The 15,191-nt window shown below is 42.3% G+C and overlaps 1 protein-coding gene across 4 annotated transcripts in view; it reads left to right on the forward strand.

The window, feature by feature from the left end:
• The window catches only part of nrp1a (neuropilin 1a), an 81,972-nt gene that overhangs the window by 41,358 nt on the left and 25,423 nt on the right, over positions 1 to 15,191 (forward strand). For all 4 annotated transcript variants that reach the window (XM_036582795.1, XM_036582787.1, XM_036582780.1 and 1 more), the window contains 2 exons: positions 2,186 to 2,341; positions 6,037 to 6,203. In XM_036582795.1, coding sequence (XP_036438688.1) covers positions 2,186 to 2,341; positions 6,037 to 6,203 — 323 coding nt within the window. The remainder of the gene's footprint in view (positions 1 to 2,185; positions 2,342 to 6,036; positions 6,204 to 15,191) is intronic.

Consider the following 15,191-nt stretch of genomic DNA (forward strand, 5'->3'; position numbering starts at 1 on the left):
TCTTGTCTGCATAAAGGAGGACTTCATAGTAAACTGTACTGAGCACTCAAGTTATAATGGAAGAAAATGGCAGTCAGAAGAAACACCAAGAGTTTTTATCAGAGATGTGAGAGTCATTTGTTAAAGGACACAAAATAGACATATTACCCTAGGAGGTCAAGCGGGTGTCCCATGTGTGTTCTGCCAGATAGAAATGGGGGGATGAGGAGGTGGAAAACAGGGTTTTAAAGGCAAGGCTGGAGGCTCTGGAGTTACGCCGCTACTTGTTTCCCCGACTCAGACGCGAGCTGCATTACCTGTGGAGCCACACCGATCAATAGTGCATTAGCGTGGAAAGGCTGGGAGGCGGGAGACACGGCTCCCATGAAGCTCCAGGGGGAGAAGGAGGGGTCATCCCCGACTCTACTGCCCACTCTTCAAGCTGATTTACAAAGCTGGAGAGCCGGCACCTGGATCAGGGCATGCCATGGTTTTAGGTTTGAGGTCCTAGTGGTTCAGTTTAGAGTTATTTTGTCTACCTTTTTGGTAGAACATACTAACCTTATACATGGAAATGAATAGAACCTGAAATGAAGTTAAAATGGCTCAAATGTGTCAAATAGAGTTTTGCAAAACCAGCGAACCAGCAGCAGATCTAGAGCAGCAGTTTCAAGGCAAACCGTGGTTTTTGGTTTGCACCCTTTACCAGTTAGGTTTAGGTTTATGTGAGCTACTTGTTTGTAGCTAAAGTTATTAGCTAGTTAGCTAAGCCAAGGTAGCTAACTTATTTATTAATTAATACAAACTTGGCTTGTGAATGTTAACAACAAACATTAACATTAAATACGATCTTAAATACAAAGTAATACAAATCAGTGCTTAAATTAGACTGTCGAACTGCCTTAAGTACAGGTTAATCAAGCATCTAAACTAATATGAGCAGCTATCTGCTTGAGTGTTCTACTAGCACGAAAAGCTTTATGCAAAGATGTTAGTGGACACAGATCTGAATCTACATCATACTCCAAAAATGCGAGTCTAAAACTGGTCCGCAGATGGATGCATCTCAGGCAGAGAGCATGATGTACCTGCCCTCCCTCTGCTCTTGGGGAGCCAACGTGCAGGACACTGAGTTCACAGAGAGGGTATTAAAAATTTCATAGCCAACATTGAGTCATGCAGCATAATTCTGTCTGTAGACTGCAGTGGGCAGTTTAATCCTAGGCAGCATAAAACTAACCACACATACAGACTCACACCTGGAATGCATGGTTCTATTTCTAACAAAGACCTGATAAGATCAGTCTGGTCAGTTTGAGAATCCACACACAACGAACAGGTCTCTTTTATGTTTGGGTGTGTGAGTGTAGTGTGTACTCAGCCAGGCTAGATTCTGTCCCTGTCTCTAGATCATAGAACTGCTAAACAGATTAGACACAAGAGAGAGAGAGTGAGCAGAAAAAAAAAAACAAGAAAGAGAGCTAGAGTGTGAGCAGACAACCTTTTTCTTAATTATGCTGTTCTTTTTTGAGCCTCTCATTTTAACTACCTTTCCCTCACCCCCTCCCTCCTATTCTCGAATAAAAACCACACTCATTGAGTCTGCTCAATGGAACGTGTGCCGGGCCCTGCGTTTACTGCTGTCCTTTCATTCCATTCCCTTCTTTTTTGTTCCTTGTCTGTTTGTCTTATGCCTTTTTTCCTCTCTTTTCTTTTGGAGAGACTTTTGGGAAGTTATTGGGCTGTGACCGGCAATTGCCTCTGGACCAAACCAGCCGAGACTTTAACAAAGAGCCCAGGAATTTATGACAGTAAAGAGCCAGAGACGGACCAAGGCCTTTGCCTTCTGCTTAACAGCACTTTTCTGGCTTTGCTTTTATATTATGGTGACAATGGGGTGTGGAAAGTTTGCAGTAGATTTCCCGTGTCTCCTCAGGAGGTCAACCAATGTCAGTGACCACTGTGCAAGTATGTCCTTCAGCTGTGCAAAGTCTGGCCTTAGCAGCACAAATTCCATTAAAGGGCATTATTCTGTGGTGCCTTTCTGGTGCTATAATTTAACCCGTTCATAAGCATTAATCTGAAATATTCCACTGTTTTAGATTGGGAGTATTTTACTGGAATAGATGTCTATACCCACACACACATACCTGGTGAATAAAACAAGGTTTGACAAAAATCTCTCTCCCTCTCTCTCTCTCTCTAGTGGGTCCATACATAGGCCGGTACTGTGGGCAGAACACTCCAGGCAGAGTCATCTCCTACACCGGTATCTTGGCCTTGACAATCAACACAGACAGCGCTATCGCTAAGGAAGGTTTCTCTGCTAACTTCACTGTAGTGGAGCGGACTGTTCCTGAAGGTGAGGAACCACACAGCACATCACTGTCTGAACAAAATCCTATTCAAGATTGTGATCAAACACTGATGATATTCCAGTATTTTAGCAATGTTATAGTGATGTATACTATTGATTATTGATTAATATTGATTAGTGTGTTTGTATTTTATATGACTTTATATCAAATAGAGATGGCTAAACAAAGACTGAAAATAGGAATAAAAAAAGAGTCTGTTTTGCACACACATATACACACATACACGCCCCGCACACAGATAACATGACGCATCGTGGGAAGTTATTAAATCACCATGTCCTGCTCAGCCGAGGTGTTTTTTCATTAAGTGAATGTGTTAGGAGTCATGGCCCATCTCCTCCGCTTTATGAAAGCCCGCTTATACACACACACACACACGAAGGCACACATATAACCAGACAGCTCCCTGCCACTTTTTTAACACAGTCACCAAGGGGCTTCACCTCTTCACCCCAATTTGAGAAATGTTCTCACTAAAAAATTCATTTCATTTGTGAACATACCACCAACACATACGTACCACCAACACTGCAACCTCATAAATCAGCCTAGCCCCCCCATCTAACCCCCCCACGTGTCCCTCTCTCTCTCACGTCTCCTACTTGGGTAAACATGGTCTTTGGGGAATATTGGGCTGAGCCTAGTTGCCTGGTTGATAGTTAAACACATCGTCCTCTAGCTGATACCATCACACTCAGTGTCTCATAGCGTCACTGTTACTCACATTTCTGTCACATACTGAAGTTACTTTATCATAGAAGGAAAAGACTTTCTTAATGTAACGTCTGTTCATGTAATTTACACGTTTCTATCCTTGGACCTTTCTTTGGATCTATTGCTCCTTTTGTGAAATGTTCACACAATGTAAAAATATTTTCAGAAGGTGTAAAAATAGAGTGACAGTGTTTTCTTATAACAGTGCTGATAGATGGACTTGTTAAAGAGGCACTCTGGGCGAAATGAAAAATGTAGCCACTGGAGCCAGAATAGTCTCAAGAGTGAGATTTTCTAGTTTAAAGATTAGGAAAAACCTCTTCTGATGATGTATCTTGAAGGTGGGAGGAGCATTTGAAAAGCTACAAGCGCTTTGGGGCAGATATAATAGGGCAGGCTTGTCAATTTCTTTTTCTTTTGTTTTTTTTTTCTGCTAGCTTTCTTATGCAGAAGGAAATCACATAGCTAGTAAGCCCAATATCATGTCTGTATTTATCAACCTCAACATCAATACATTTCTTCATTGCTGAGCTGTGGGGGATACTCCCAATGTTTATATGACATATTTGTGTAATGCATGCTGGGTACTGTAGTAAGAGAACAGTGTTCTTTCATATCTATGAGGCTAAGTGATGCAATGCAGCAAAAGAAACAGTAAATCCTCTTTAAATGTTACCTTGAATGGAATGAATTGAAATGAATGATGCACCTCTTAAAAAAAATGACAAAGAAAATTTGATCATTGTTACTGTGTTTATTTATATACACATCCCCAGTTACTCTCTTATGAAATCACGTATTTACTGCCTTTCTCCACTCTGTTCTGCTGGAGCTCTTGCTGAAGAACAGTTTCTGTTTCTTCTCGGCTGGAGCCGTGAGGGGCAGACGTAGGTTATCAATTATTTATCGCCTCCATAAATTTACATTCCATGGGCCTCCTCTTCTCCTCTGTGCCTGGGCAGGGTGCTGTGGAGGAGGCACTGATACACAACTGAGGAGATGGCCGAATGTTAAATATTCATCCCCCAAGCTAGAGAGGCACAAAAACGAAACTGCTTTATCTGCTGACATCTACTGATTATTTTAAGAGACGGGTTTAAGAGAGTAGAATCAAGTAGTAGAGCGATAGAGGACGTGCCCGAGAGAAAGGCAGAGACACTCAGAGATGGTTTAAAGTGAATGTTGTTTAGGTACTGAGGTCTTTTCAGGAACATGAGAGATATTATAAGAGAGAGCGAGAGTTTGCAATGTGTGTGTGTGTGTGTGTGTGTGTGTGTGTGTGCACGCATGTGAAGATGCAGAGATGCAGTGTGTGAACAGTCACTGTGAGCTGCTCAAACTGCTGTCTATCAGCTAACACAGATGCTCTCTCCATCTGTTACAAGTGCCCAGACCAGCTTCTCTGGGCCATGAAGAGTGTGTGTGTGTGTGTCTTTGCGTGTGTGTGTTTGCGTGCGTGTGTGTGTGTGTGTGTGTGTGTGTGTGTGTGTGTGTGTGTTTGCGACAGGCATTCAGCTGCAGTGTACACTCACACACTCTACATTACTTTCTACTCACACTGTGTGTGGCAGGGTTAGGTTTAGGATTGGACATTGTTATTATATTTACATAATTACTCATATAATATCTATTTATATTCTTATATATACTTGTATATACTGTATGCAGTGTGCAAAAGTCAGAGACCACCCTTCCTTATTTTTATGTTTTTTTCTTTGTCATTTTGACTTATTACAGCTTCACTTTTTTCAATCAAGTTCAGTTTTTGTATTTTCTGCTTCTCACAATCTAAATAATCCAATCACATTCATTGATGATAAAGTCTGTTAGGAGTCCCATTGGAGTCTGTTAGGTTGTTAAACTCCTGTTTTCCATGTATTTTCCTTTTACTTTTCCCTTCATAATGCAATGTCCTTAGAAATATCTCCTAAATTAATGTTATTCAATTGTTATTTTGGCTGGAAATTGAATGAATGAAGGGTGGTCTCTGACTTTTGCACCATACTGTATATATAATGCATATTGAGCATATTATTATTACATATAGGTTCTTCTAGATACATATAGTGCACATGCATCATATTACATATAGATACTTACATAATACGTTTGGGACATGGGTAAGACCTTGTGTCCAGATAATGCATAAAAACAAGCCTGCATGTGTGAGTTTTTGCACATGCCTGGGCTTTTGGTTTGCGCAGTCAGTTCCAATGATAATGAGTGTGATCTCACTTATGTAGTGTGTTTGTGCGTGCGCATGTGTTTATGTTTGTCGACCTCAGGTCAGTAAATTAGCTCATCTTTTGGGTCATCTCCCCCCTTAGAGGCCCTAAATCCGTCTGTGGGCGTCTGTACAGTGCCCCCAGGGCAGTCAGGGCTTGAACCCAAGCCGACCTCTCTGTCCCCAGCCACCGGGCCGGCATGCCTCTGGTTGATCAGCCCACAATCACAGAAACAGGCTGAGATGCCCCCTGTCTGGGTGGCGGGACGTTTAGAGTGATATACAGCCTTTCCATTCCTGCAGCACTAGCACTGATGTAAAAGGCCTAACTTTTGCCAGAAACATAAAGTGCCTACAGAGGAACTTTTCCAACAAGGTGCAGACTTCCTGCTTGTTCTCCATAACTCCTCTCCCTGCTTTTGTTAAGAGCCTAAACTGAATGTTTCATGCATAAAGTTTTATGTCTTAATGTAGTACACTCCCAAAGTGCTTCCATTAAATACAGATTTTCCTGTAAGGGGAAAAAAGGGGAGAGAGAGAGAGAAGGATAGAGCTTATATGTTATTCTGGTCACCCGAGAGGTGGAGAGTGCTGCATGCTTGAGTGACCCATTCCCCAGAGGAAGCCTGTGGTTTAAGGTGGGAGGTGATGTGTGCTTTCTTTGGACACTCTCTCTAACCTACTTCTCTCTCTCTCTGTCTTTCTCTCGTTCTCTTTCTGTTCCTGGTTCTTCTCCTTCAGACTTTGACTGCATGGAGCCATTGGGTATAGAGTCTGGTGAGATCCCCTCAGACCAAATTGTGGCCTCATCGCAGTACAATGCCAACTGGTCTCCAGAACGTTCTAGACTCAACAACAATGAAAATGGCTGGACCCCACTGGAGGACTCCACCAAGGAGTGGATTCAGGTATGGTAGGATACACGCTCTCACACTCACACTTGCTCAGACAGATAACATCCTGCCATTAATTAGTAAAACCAAAAGGACGTCCCCGAAGTTCTTTGTATGAGTTTGAAACTTCTGCACTTAATTTCCGGTCAAAACGGCCATTAAGTACAAGTTATTCATTCAGGAAAAAAACTGAAAACATATATTTAATAGAACATTACACAGAAACCTCAACAAGTATAATATCACATTTTTCAGTATTAAATATATCCACCTTTTTTCTTTATTATAGCTTCCGTTCTTTTCAGGAGACTTGCTTTGAGTTTTTCAAAGAAATCTGCAGGGATAAGTTTCCACACATCCAAAGTTCAGTCTTAGAAGTTGGTTGCATTTTTTGCTTCTCACAATCCCAAACACATTCGGTGATGTTAAGGTCTGGACCCAGTTAATTATTCGAAGAACATCAGCAGCTCCTTCGTCTAATTTGCAAATTATCTTCTTTTTTGTCTATTTTCTTCTGTCACTAAGGGCTTCTTGGCAGCAACACATCCTTTCAGACCAATAGCTTTGAGCTGTCTTCTTACAGTGGAAAAATGGACAGAAACATCTGTGGGGTTTTTTTATAGAAGCTGGTGTGAAACTTGATTTTTTTCTGTCTCTCAAGGATTGAGCAAGGGTTGACAGTTTTGGTGGTCTACCAGGTCTCACATGGTTCTTGAGAGTTTTGCATTTTCATATATAATGTTTTGAAATCCTGTTTTACAACTTCTTGTTTTTCACTTATTTTTCTTTCTTATATCTGACCTCCTCAGAAATACCTCCTGAAAAATCAATTACTTGTACTTAATGTCCATTTTTACTGGAAATGAAACAAATGATTCTGACTTTTGCACAATACTGTACGTAGGAATATCTGATTGCTGTCCAAGATAAATTGGTTCATGCAGTGTTCCTTTTGGCATAGCTGAGTTCCTTCTTGAAGTGAAGAATCTCTGAAAAATCTGCCCTTTCGCAGACAACCAGTGGTTTGTTCGGCAAACCCCAAATTACAATGAATCATCATAGGCTACAAGACAGTCCCCAGGCAAAGCACTCCTCTAACCTCAGCAGTGAGCTGTGATAATAGGTTTGAGAGACACCATCTCTAACCTGCTTTGGTTTGGTGTCTCATTCCGACTACCAACAACAAGATGTTCTGGAAGGTGTTGCCCAATCCATAACAAACTTCTTGCAAAGTTGGCTACAGCACTCCGGAGAAAATTTCTTGGCAGCAGTCACTGTGGTGACATGACAGTGCTCCCAACAGACTATGCAGTACCTCCGAAGGCTTTTCTCTGCATGTTTGGGTTCTTTCTCTAACCAAGAGCCCACGGGCACCATCAAAACTCAGACCTACACTTATTTATTTTACAATCTTCACTTGTCTGGAAAGTTGTGGGCCAAACAGGCTCCTCGGGGGGCTAATAACAGAGCCGACCCACAGCCAAAATATTTGCTCGGGGAGGTCCATAAAGGAACTTTTCTTTATTGCTATCAAAATATTGTCCTGGAGGCCCTATGTTCTAGCTTACAGACTAATTGAATCAATAGGCAGGGCCCTTTGCCCAGCAGGAAAGAGGAACCATGGTGTTTTGGGCTGTGTTTGGCTGGAGAAGAGGCACGCATATGCTCTCTAGCACTTCCTGTGAGGCAAAAAACTTGTCCTGGTGAAGAAGTCTCAGGAGGCTGTAGTGGCAGGGCTGCAGAAGTTTCCATGTAGAGAGGGAGAATTTCTTCATGCCACAGACAGAAAGAGAAAGAAAAAGCCACTAGGAGACAAAGTGGAGCCCAGACAATAGGTGATCTGTCTGCTCTCCTTCTCTTCTCTCTCTCTACTCTCCATCTGTCCATCTTCCTAGTTCTCTCCCTATTAAAACTGTCTTTGTCTTGAAAGACTCGGCAGGCTTGTGGTTTATTGGATCCTCTCAATATGGCATTGATTGGGTCTTCAGCCTGATAGAATGGAGTACACTACTGTTCTACTGAGATGTACTCTGAAAGGCAATCGATAATCCTCGTTTTACAGACCGCAAGATTCCAACTGAAGGGTCTTCAAAGCAGTACATGTACAGCATGCGTCTGTGGCCGTTTTGGAGTGTTTGCTTAAACCAAGACCCCCAAAGCCATAGCCACAGTGTGGTGGAATGTATCCAGCTCTGGAGGAACCTTAAAACAGCAAACAGTTTACTCTCCGCACTGGCTGTAAATGAGTTTCTGTAATGGATGGCGGTGGGAGAAAAATAGAGAAAAATCGCTGCTTCTTTCATTCAGCATAGCGGTTCCACGTCGTTTCACACTTGCCACTTCATATTTTATGTAGCGTAATTAAGCAGCCCTCTCCGCTTACCCAACTTGTTTAGTCATTTCGGATTTTAATGAAACTCTAAATGGACTGTCTCCCACAGAGCAGGAGAGGCTGCGTTTTGCAGCCGTTTGGAATCCTCTGAAGAGTATTGATTAGAGAGGGTGCTTTATTTTGGGCAGGGAGAATTTCAGGCAAATCAGACGTATTCTGTTTCAGCCCTGATCTGTAATACCCGTGCTATTCCCTCTCGGCCAATCAGATGTCAAAGTTGAGCCCCGCACATCTGTTTCCAAGGGAACAAAGCTGGAGTCCTGCCGAGAATGAGCGAGGATGAGTGATTTATAATTTAAAGAAGTCCTCTTCTCCCTCTCTCTCTCTCTCTCAACCTCTCTCTCTTCTTTCTCTCTCTCTCTCTCTCAACCTGCACTTGTAGAGTGGTTTAATTATAAGAAGCATTATTAAAAGAGGAATTTTTCATTACGCTTTCATTAAACTTGTCGGTGAGACACAACAACAATCTCTCGCCCTCTAATGGCGTGGTCCTCTCAGCATGTGCAAATCACCCTCTCATCCGTCCTCCACTTCCCCTCACTCATATCAGCAATTCATTATTTATTTTATTAATTCTCCCAAATGCAATTTGCAGCAGATGCCTGTGTTATTCATGACAGCCAAACGGCAATTCTCAGGTCTCTCTCGTGTGTTTTTTATTTATTTGGAGAGTTTCAGACAGTGTTCTTCATGTATTTTAATGCCGTTTCATTCAGAAACAAGGTCCAGAATGCGCCTGAAATTCAGTCCAGGTTTAGAGGATCTTGCTTGAGCTTGTATGGTGAGTAATCCATCTAGCAGCCCAGTGAATGGAGCATTTTTATCATGTCGAGACGAACAGACAGCTGTCCATTGAAGGCTTTACCTTATGAGCGATGGGAGAAGCAAGGAGAAAGGTCTTGGGGAGCTTTGCCAAGTCACGCACTAGCAGTAGAATAGCCTGAAAGATCAGAGAGGGCTTAGGAAGGTGCGCCTTTTTTGAGCTCCCTTTGAAGGCCCATCCCCGTGAGGCACTCCTTATCGATCGGTTGCGGATTTTCTGACATGCCGTGCACCCAAAACACAGCCTTCTGGAAGGTTCTGCACATTTGCTGCAGTCGTGGAGTCAGCCTGGTTCCAATCGGAAGGCTTTGCCAAAGCATGACGGAGGCCGGGGAGACACCTGCATCTGTACAACACATTGAGATTCGCAGAGGGAAAGGGCTGTCATTTTGAGAGACACATATTACAACCCTAAAAACAGTGGGCCCTTTAGGGATTCTCTAGGCAAGACAATTTCCTATCCCTCAAGAACAGATTGTGATGAGGAATGGGTTCTGGCAGGCAGCAAAGCACTGCGCTGCAGCGAAGGCCTGAGCATGAGTGCAAAAGCAGTGCAAGATCTTAAGTCCAACTTACTCGCTCCGACAGACGCCGTTGATCAAAGCACAAGCATGAATAATGCATTTTTATTCTGAGGAAAAGTTGACTGTCAATACTTGAAAGTGCCTCACTCCTAATAGTAGGATGCAAGTCTCTCGTGGTGAATGTCATGTTTTGTTTTATTAATCACAACCTTATAACCATTCCTGTCCATATCTGCTTATTAGCATATATGGAGCCAGCCTTTTGAATACGCAGCAGTTCATTTATGTAGACACTGCCTCTCTGTGTCCTGCTGTTCATGTAAATGGTTTGATCAGGAGCGAAATCAAAGAGACACGAGGGTCCTTCTCCTTAAGCACCATAGGAGGATGTTTGCCTTTGTCTGGTTCTCGGAAAGAAGTCAGACAGGAGGACAGAGCGTTCAAAACAATAAGAGCCCATGTTTTGGTGCAGACCTTTCATATTCTCTCACAGCAGATCTCTAACCATGTCGACGTGTTCAGCAGGAAGCCGTGTCATGGCTTGATTAATGGAGCCGAGGCGGGGAAAGTGCCAGCCCCAATGATGAAAACGATGACTGAGTGACCCCTCCACCCGACCATTATGCCATCGTTTTCAGCCCCTGACTCATTTTGCTAGAAAAACAGATTGGAATTCCGGCAAAGGCCATTGGAACAAGCACTAATTACAGACTTCCCTTGAAGAAAACATTCCTCACTGGCCGCTAAGCGTTCGTTTATCTTGAAATGGTCGGAGAGAGAGGAAGGGGCAGAGTGTCGGCCGCTGTAACAACGCGCTCAACCGTATCCTGTTTTTCTTTGCCTGTTGTCCAAATGTGCTTTCAATTAGCTGTGGTCAACGAACGCAGCTATGTCCGTTTTCCATTGTTTTGCCTAGCTTTTTTTATTCTTCAATTAAAGTATTAGCTGCTGCTATTTTAAGACAGGAGCTGTCCCCCTGCCAGCTGAAGAGTAATTAGACAGTATGCCTGTAATTAACATGAGAGTCTCTGATGATGAAGCCTGTGGAGCTGGTGTCAGACGGGGCCACCCTGCTAGCACCACACCTGTGCTAGTCACATTCTGTCGCTCTAAAAGAGTTATTTTTGCAGTGACTTATTTGTGCTTGCCCTTATCTTCATATGTCAAACAGTTCGCATTTGAGCTCTTTGGAATATATACATAAATATATAGGTATGTGTATAAATAATTACATGAAAAACAGCTTTGATCTAGCATTAGCTTAACGTTAGACAAGAGTGGCTCATAGAAACCTGTATTTGCTCATACTGACAGCTGGCCAAATTCCTCAGTCAATCATAAATCAGCTCATTGTTGTCTCATTGTGCTCAGACACTGTTGCAAGCAAGATTCGAGCGCTAACCACATAATAGCATTCTGTGTGCCAAGGCTGATACTGAGACAAAAGACATGCCCAAACAACTCGATACAGACTGCTGACTCCATATATCAGCAAATCAGCCGAATGATAAATCGACAAAGCCTCTGAAGTGGCTTGTAGTAGTGCTCATTAAACCTAAATGCTATGGAAATTAAACTCTAAGCTCTTTTTTTGTTATTATTTTCCACCTTCATGCCACATACATGCATATCATCTGCTCTATTAGCCAGGCTCGGCTCGTTCCTCACTGTCTCAGAAATAGATGATCACCTCTCACGAGCACGTGCATAATTTAACACCACGAGAAAGAGGTGCGAGGGTGCTAAAAATAACACGGTCTAATTCCGGCAGGTAAATTCAGTGATGAATGGGAGGTCTTTGAGGAGCCCATAGGTCTCGCAGTGTGCTCTAATACAATTTTCATGGAAATGCGAATTAATTATACCTGTAGTTAATGGAATTTTAGAGAAGCCTTTCATGGCGCCCAGGTGCTGATGGGTGAAGCTGAAGAGGCAGAGGCAAGTTTGATGGATGAAGAGATCTTTGCCCTGTGGTAGCTGCCAGCCCAGGTTTGTGTTTGCTTTGCCGAGGCTGGGATGACTCCATGCCCTACCCTTCAGTTCCTCTCCACTAACTGCACCTGGCTGACCCCTGCCAGATGGCATTTGAATTTGAGACACACAGAACAATCTGTGATTTTAATGATCAACTATATTGAGGCCTTTTCCATTTTCTGCTGTGAAGAAATGCAAATAAGGAGAATGGAACCAGAAGAAAAAGGGGCGATATAATTCCCTGTGTTGCCGGATTATGCATTCAGCCCCCACATTCACATGAGGGGGGATGCTGCTGTTTTCTCTCCATAGACAGAGAAACAGAGAGGGGGAAAAATAAATTTTTTTCAAGCATCTTTTTTTAAAACCCTCCTAGTGAGTTGAACACCCTCCCACAAGCGCTATTACCAGAGAAACAAACAGTTGGGATCAGCTTTTGAAGCTCCACGGCCCTTTGAATTCTCCCAGCTAAACCACCATAGCAGACTCTGCCAGCCAGACCAGAACTGTCGTAGCCCTAAGAAACAGTCTGGCTAATGCCGCTTGCTCACCATGGAGAAAAAGTAATGAGCGTGTGGTGGGGTTATGGAGAAAGTTTAATAAGTGTGCGATGGGGTTAAGGGAGGATTATGGCAAATTCGTGTTATCCACTGCCACCAGAGTAGTCTCATCAAACGCACACATACACACTCTTCGCTTGTCACACACCCCCAGTACAGTGAATCACACACACTCCCTGTTAATCTAATTGCACACCAGGCTTAACTGGCAGCCTACAAAGCAAAATGAGGCTAATTCTGTTCCTGCTTTTCAGCTCTTATTTAGCGCAACGACTGCAGCCTCTGTTCTTCTCCTGCGGTGAAAGCGCTGAGCCTGTGCCAGATCTAGTTCTTGCACCTAGTACTTGGTCATTTTTAGGATCGCTGATCCAAGATCCAAGATGTGGCAATCATTTAAGAATCAAAGCGCTCGTTTTCTAACACGGATTAAGCCTGCACTGCATTATCACTAGGGATTCTCCACTGTAACCCCTTTTAATCTAGCTTGCTGTAGAACTGCATTCATTTAGATATGATAAAAAGGTAAAACTGGTCCAAAGTAGTTTTGAGAAGTTTACCAGTGGCATAACTGCTATGGCAACTATGGCCTATGGCAACTAGAGCCCCTAAAATCTTTATTGGAACCCTTTTTGGGCCATAATTGTACACACATGACTCACAGAAAGATCCAGTTTCTTTACGTACTTCATCAGTTAGCTTCCATCAACACTACACAGACAGCCCTGACATCTGTTTATTTCCTTTAGAATGAATCTCATCCATGGTAACCGTTTTGGATCTTTCACAGCATGCAACATGATATATTTAATATTTACTTTTTTTAATATTCAGTTTTTTTATTTTTAGTTGTAAAAGTGTAAAACCCTAAATAGGTAGTCTAACATAAATATTTAGGTTAAAAACAGTCATAATTCATTTTTACGTGACCATTTTCCATCTTCTCTTTATGTGTTAGAATTAAACCATCTGTTTTTGTTACTGTCTCTTTAAGACTGATATATGTAAATGAGCTTAGTTCTGATAGGCTGCCTTGTATTGTGCTTCATTCAAAAAGCAGTCCAGGCTGAAACACGTCTTATAACAGTGTGAATGGGCAAAGCTAAACTGCTGTAGGCTAAATAGGTGAATATAGGTAAACCTTTTGGATTTAGTGACATCACAAGAAGAAGAAAGTTTAAATAAGCTGTTTTGTAGGTTTTTATCTATGGACCTCATGTACTTTGGAGCTAGAGGATGGAGTGACATCACAGCAACTTTTTGTCTTTTGACACATTACAATAAGCAAACAAATCCTTTGTTATTTGTTATTAATTGAAAGTAATTTATATAAAAAGGTGAACCATTAATTCATTTAGTTACGCAAGTTGACATAAACAAAGTGACATTTTTATCCCCATTAAATGGTGAGGGGCTGCCTGGGGCTATTCCCCTCTGCCTTAGGTCGGTAAAAGGCAAATAAAAAGGCTTCTCTGTAATAGAAATGTTCTCATGTAAGAGTTATGGAAACTCTATAAACCATATGCGAGGTCAAAGACACTTCTGGGGATCCTCCCATAAAGGAAACACGAGATGGTTTGTTTTTATCTTTAATCGAGTTGGACTGTATCGACTCGGATTAAATGAGTGGCGTGTCGTGGGAAAGGGTGTGCGGCCGAGAGGTGTAAATTACACTCCAGGCCTAGATCGTGTTAGCACATTTGTCTGATGATTGGCATTTTTCCAGCACCTCCCTCTTATATAAACCCGTGAATCTGAAAAAAGCGAGAGAGCAAAGAAGAATGGAGAGTAGAAAATTGGCACATGTTTTTTGCTGGGTCAGCATGGCCTGAAAATACATAATCCTCGAGGGGCAGCAAGGTTCCAACTTATACACTTTCTCACAATGGTTACAATCTCCAAGTTTGGCTCACACCTCTAAACCTATTCACACACTCTTTTACAGATGACGAATGTTTTTACTTGTCAACTGTCTAGAATGTTTGACCTGACGTTTCCCAGCTTGTAGGCTGAGAGTTCATGTTGTGTCATGTAGAGAAATATTGGTCAGGATACCATTTGGTGCGGTCATGGTGTTCTGTAAAAAAGGCACGTTTCAGGGAAATGCACAATTTTCCTTGAAACTTGTTTCCTTTTAAGGTAGGATGGCAGTCTTTTGGAATTTTTTTGCCCAGTCACACGGTGAGATCCATCATCTGGGGGAATCCCATAATCTGATGCTGGTCATTAGGGCTTTTGCCATGATGCTGCTCCACATAAGCATAGCAATTAGCAGTAAGGTTGTGGATTAGTTTATGAACTCATTTCAGTTTTGTATGGTAGATTACTTTATGCTACATCATTTTGAATGTACAGTACTGTGCAAAAGTCAGAGACAACCCTTCATTTATTTAATTTCCCATCTGTACCTCAGCAGCAGTATTCTAGCCTGTGTTTACACTTCAGTACAGTGTGTATGTGGGAGAATATTATTAGCTAGCTCAATGCCTTCCCTGATTCCCCATCTTCTCAATCTCTATTTTGTATTCATTTATTCCCTTCTCTGTGTTCCTCACCCACCCCCTTTTCTCTCTCTCTCTTCTTTCTCGCTCTCTAATGCATTAATGTTGACTTGGAATCAGTTGGGTCAGTGAAATTGATCCAGGCTGTTTCTCCTTCAGAATATCTCTCTGATCTCAAATCTGCTTCTGCTCTCCACATTTCTAATCAGCTCTCCTCTCCTCTAGTCAGTCTG

Source organism: Colossoma macropomum, unplaced genomic scaffold (assembly GCF_904425465.1).
Source record: "Colossoma macropomum unplaced genomic scaffold, Colossoma_macropomum, whole genome shotgun sequence".
NCBI lineage: Eukaryota > Metazoa > Chordata > Actinopteri > Characiformes > Serrasalmidae > Colossoma > Colossoma macropomum.